Genomic DNA, 5,641 nt, shown 5'->3' with positions numbered 1-5,641 from the left:
GAGGCGCTGAGCACATGAAACATAATTCAGAGAAAGAATCTCAAAGCCTTCAATACAAATGGTTTAACATTTATGGAATTCTTGCCATCTCAGGCATCTTGCTGTTTTTCACATATTGTGCAATTTAGTAAGCATAAAAACTATGGAGTAGGAATAATTATCATCCCCATTTCACTAATGAGAAAACGGAGGCACAGAGGATCCTCTAGGCAAGGCCACAGAGTCAGGAAGCAGCTGAGCAGGAGTTCACATTCAGGTTTATGCCACTCAGAAGCCTTTCTTACTAGTCGCATTAGTATATTTAAGAGGGTCTGTTTCGGTAAATACTAAGGATTCACTCATGGATAAGACAAAACCCATGGTCTTAAGGTCATAAGAACCTTAAGACCATTGGAGAACTTCTGTATAACTTAAGTTTTGAAGGATGCAGGGAAAAAGAACATAAGAAAAGGTGGCATTCAAAACTGAGTGTTTTCAATACATTGTCATTTGTTTTGTATCTCAGGTAATGAAAAATACACTCCTTTGCATTTCTTCCCCTCCAGAAGCACTCCACAACTCCTCTTCACATCTGGCTTTGGCGTCTCTCCCTCCTGCACGCAGTGGAGGAGCCTCTGCCTGCTGTCAGGCCAGGCTGCTTGAGCTTGATCTTTCAGCAGCATTAGACAGTCCTTTCTTAAAATGATCTTTCAATGATCCTTGAGACACTACACTCTCCATATGTCTCTGATCATAACTTCTTTTATCTTTTACTGTCTCATCTTTTATTAAACCATGAAATGACAGAGTCCTTTCAGATTCAGTCTTCAGCCTCTTCTGCCACCGTCATGGCCTGACCTACTTGTCCTCTTCCCTAGTCCAGGCAAGCATTGCTGCTCACTGAAAAATTCCAGTACGTTCTCACCACTTTCACTCCATTCTCTACTCTGCAGCCTACACCACATTGAAAATGAACACAACTGTATGACATATACTTCTCTACCTAAAATCACTGAATAACTTCCATTGCTATTAGGGCAAACATTGAAATCCTTAGTAAAGATTTGCGTGAATGATCGCTAGTCAAGCTCAGCATTGAAAATCCGTCCAGTCTCATCATTTCGTCTCTGCGCTCCCACTATCAGACCCCTTTCACGTTTTCAGTTTCTCTTCCCTGCGCCTCAGGGGCTTTTCATGAGCGTAACCCTTTGCTTTATTTCTTCTCCTCTCTTTTCGTCTTATTAAGCTGTCATGTCCTTATGTTGGCTTATTGTGAATTCATGTACTAGATTAGATACGCCGATGAAGTATCCCCTGCACTTATCTTCAGATTAGACTTTCAATGAGAACTCATTAGTACTAAGGTTTTCTTGACTAGAAAGTAAAATACAAAAGAACAATTATTGTGCCTATTATATTCACTTCTTTCCTGTGTGCCTAGTACTGTGCTTCCTATTGCAGGCAATTTTTTAAATACACAGAGTGGACACGGAGTGAATGGATGAAATATTCCCAAAGGGAATTGGGAAGCAGCTGAAGAAAAACTTGCAGCTTTGGTAGAGTCACAGATGTCCTCCGTTTCCCATTTCAATTTTTATCTGCTTTACCTTGCTGAATAATAATTAGAAATAGTCATGCCAGCATGTTCTAAAGTGCCTGGGGTGGTGATTGCCCAAATTCCTATTCCCTAGTGGGCATGATTATAACAGTGTAGCGTAAGGAACTAGCAGCAAGAAGGAAGCGGTGCACAGCAAATTCATAGCCAAAGAGGAGAGGTTGGAACTGGGAAATCAGAAGGAGAGAAAGGGCTCCTCCTCCGGTGCTCTCACAGGGAGCCATATTTCCTCGATTCTCAAAGGACCCAGAGTGTTTCTGAAAGAGATGCAGCTTCTTCCAAATCCCCGGCATTAGGACTGACAGTGCCATCTCCACATAGTAGAGAGCTTACATTGAGAAAATGGCCAGGCAGCTTCCTTTAATGGCAGGAATTTATAATGAGCCTGGGCTACGGGAGTGTCAACTAATTTCAATCACGAGGACACATTAATAGTCTATAATAACACCAAACAGACAAATCTTCCATTAGACCAGACACTTACCATTCGTCTTAAAAATACGCTCTCGGATAGGGGTCACAGGGCGGTTCACAATGCTTTGGGCCTTTTCTGCAAGCACTTCCTTGATTAAGGGCAATCCAGTTACAAAAACACCATGCAAACCTCCAAAATCCAGACAGAAAATGTTCCCATAGTTCTTCACAAACTGAAAAAGAGTTAGGCACAGTTGAATATACACATGTCTATGTATGCAGGAAGAACAGGTGTGAGTGAGTAGGTGCAAGGGCTTGCTGTGACAGCAGGATTTGTGTGTGTGTGTGTTTGCGGGGAGGGAGCGCGGTTCAGCCACGTGTCTCCAGCAGAACAGAAAGGCTAATTGTGCTGTGTGCCACCGACTCTCCATGGCTCAGTTTCACACTCTGAAAAATGTGAACTTCAAACACTGATCATTAGAACCACTTGTGTCAAAAATTCCGACTTGTGGTCTGATAGCAGTTTCTCTCTGTCATCTTTTCTCCTCCTCCTCTCCACTAGGCTCAAAACGCACTCCCTACAGGAGCTGGAATGTCTTTCTGGAACATTTAGTAATACAGCCAAAAAGTATGAATTGAGTGACTAGCCACTGCATGTTCCCAGAACAAGGCCCCATGGATATAATTGTGAATACATAAATAACTGTCCTAGATTCTGGGGAAAGGAGTCAGAACTGAGCTCTCAGACTCTGAGAATTGGCTGAGTTAGTGTTGCTGTAAGCCAGTGTAACAAAACAAAAATATTCGTAGTAAATCAGAATATCTATTAAATAGAAGACACAGTCTTTGACTTTTACTAGACAATGGAAAGTTAAAGGCTGACTTTTTTTTTGTGAAACATTTTATTAGGGGCTCATACAACTGTTATCGCAATCCATACACACATCAATTGTGTAAAGCGCATTTGTACATCATTCTCAAAACATTTTCTCTCCACTTAAACCCCCGGCATTAGGTCCTCATTTTCCCCCTCCCTCCCCGCTCCCCCCTCCCTCATGAGCCCTTGATAGCTTATAAATTGTTATTTTGTCATGTCTTGCCCTGTCCGACGTCTCCCTTCACCCACTTTTCGGTTGTCTGTCCCCCAGGGAGAAGGTCACATATAGTTCCTTGTAATCGGTTCCCTCTTTCCTACCCACTCTCCCTTTATCCTCCCTGTATCGCCACTTACACCACTGGTCCTGCAGGGCTCATCCGCCCTGGATTCCCTGGATTTTTAGTTCCTATCTGTACCAGTGTACATCCTCTGGTCTAGCCAGACTTGCAAGGCCGAATTCGAGTCATGGTAGTGCGAGCGGGGAGGAAACATTTAGGAACTACAGGAAAGTTGTCTTTCTCATCGTTGTTACATCGCACCCTGACTGGCTCATCTCCTCCCCGAGACCCCTCTGCAAGGGGATCTCCAGTGGCCTACTAATGGGCTTTGGATCTCCACTCCACACTCCCCCCATCATTCACTATGGTAAGATTTTTTGTTCTGATGATGCCTTATACCTGATCCCTTCGACACCTCGTGATTGCATAGGCTGGTGTGCTTCTTCCATGATAGTGGGACAGGAGAAGAATCAAGGGAAATAGAGGAAAGAGCTGGGAGGCAAAGGGCATTTATAGAGGTCTAGATAAAGACATGTACATATGCAAATATATTTATATGAGGATGGGGAAATAGATCTATGAGCCTACATTTATAGGTTTAGTATTAAGGTAGCAGAAGGACATTGGGCCTCCACTCAAGTACTCCCTCAATGCAAGAATACTTTCTTCTAGTAAACTGGCATTCTATGATGCTCACCTTCCCGATACAACTGCTGAAGACAAAACAGGTGAATAAGCAAATGTGGTGAAGAAAGCTGATGGTGCCCAGCTATCAAAAGATATAGCGTCTGGGGTCTTAAAAGCTTGAAGGTAATCAAGCGGTCATCTAGCTCAAAAGCAACAAAGCCCACATGGAACAACATATCAGCCTGTGTGATCACGAGGTGTCGAACGGATCACTGAAGGCAAATGGGTGCATAAGCAAATGTGGTAAAGAAAGCTGATGGTGCCCGGCTATCAAAAAGTATATCATCTGGGGTCTTAAAGGCTTGAAGGTAATCAAGCGGCCATCAAGCTCAGAAGCAACAAAGGCTGACTTATGAAGATCAAAGACCAATATTGATTACATCTCAATATAAAGAAACCCAGAGTCCTCACAATTGTACTGATATGCTTCATGATAAATACAGAAAAGTTTGAAGGTGTCAAGGTTTTCATTTTAATCCACAATAACTTCCATGGACATAGAAGCTAGAAAATCAAGTGATACACAAGATCCAATATGGCCATATGGCTACAAGTTGTATATTCCCCTTCAAAGACAACTTTAGAAAGTAGAAAATACTCAAGAACCTGAGTTTTAAACCTCCCCAGAAAAACTGAAACCTCTACCACTGACAACCTGGTATTTCTGAGGGAGGAACTGTGCCCCTACTCCACCTCACCCCACTGTACCCCAAACCCTAACCAGACTACAGACTCTGGCAGCCTAACCAGGGTGTTCACGTAACCATGGCTGCTGCTAGCACTCTGAGCCTCAGATGGAGAAAAGGCGAGTGGACACCTTGACGGACACATTTCCTCCAACATCCTTTGGAGGGGTCCAGTGTAACCTGGGGAGGGATGAAAATGATTAAACTTGGATGAAAAAACTCACAGGTTCCAGCACCGTAGGGTTGAAAGCGCCAAAGCCCACCTGCTACATCCAGGGCAGATATGAGCGATTCAAATCAGCAGGAGACTAATTCTCAACACCCTGCTGGCATACAAAGAGGACACCCCAATCCTAGGGGAGTGCAAAATTAGGTGATATTGTATAAGGGGGAATTGGCATAGGAGAGTTTTACCTTCATCTCTCTGCAGACCAGGGTTCAAAGATGCATAACCTGTCTGGCTATTGGCTACCGTCCAGAAGGGAGTTATCTAAAGAGACTGTGCCCTGCTCAGATATATAGTCAGTAAATATAGCTTGGCTAGGATAGTCTCTCCCCATGTGTCTCAATTATATTGATCATTAGCCTGCACTCCCTGAAAACATTGGGGTTGACCTTGAGCTCAGGATCTTCTCAGGGCAGTACTCAACTGTTCCTGTGATCACTTCTGCCCAGGATAGGGTATTGCTCAATGACTGCGCCCGCCTTGACTTCAGGCTCTATAACAGGGCTGTGGGCCATTCTGGCCACTCTAAAACAATGATAGAGTAGCACCACATCTTGGATTCATAGCCAATCTCTGTGTGCTTGCAAAAACAAGAGAAAATAGCTCTTTAAAAAATAATAATTTTATCGGGGGCTCATACAACTCTTATCACAATCCATCCATCCATCCATCCATCCATCCATCCATCCATCCATCGTGTCAAACACATTTCTACATTTGTTGCCATCATCATTTTCAAAACATTGTCTTTCTACTGGAGCCCTTGGTATCAACTCCTCGTTTCCCCCCTCCCCCCCACCCTTCCTCCCTCATGAACCTCTGATAATCCATAAAAAATGTTTCATGTCTTACACTGACTGATGTCTCCCTTTACCCAAT

General features: G+C 43.5%; 1 protein-coding gene across 1 annotated transcript in view; it reads right to left on the bottom strand.

Moving 5' to 3' along the window:
- LOC101645590 (cytochrome P450 2J2-like) overlaps positions 1-5,641 on the bottom strand; it is a 50,674-nt gene that overhangs the window by 28,890 nt on the left and 16,143 nt on the right. Inside the window, exon 2 of the mRNA XM_004699634.2 lies at positions 2,079-2,241. Within this exon, the coding sequence (XP_004699691.1) occupies positions 2,079-2,241 (163 nt within the window). The remainder of the gene's footprint in view (positions 1-2,078; positions 2,242-5,641) is intronic.

Source organism: Echinops telfairi, unplaced genomic scaffold (genome assembly GCF_000313985.2).
Source record: "Echinops telfairi isolate 266 unplaced genomic scaffold, ASM31398v2 ScPeMD7_443;HRSCAF=831, whole genome shotgun sequence".
Lineage (NCBI taxonomy): Eukaryota > Metazoa > Chordata > Mammalia > Afrosoricida > Tenrecidae > Echinops > Echinops telfairi.
The sequence above is the reverse complement of the archived record's forward strand: the minus strand, read 5'-3'. Positions and strand labels throughout refer to the sequence as shown.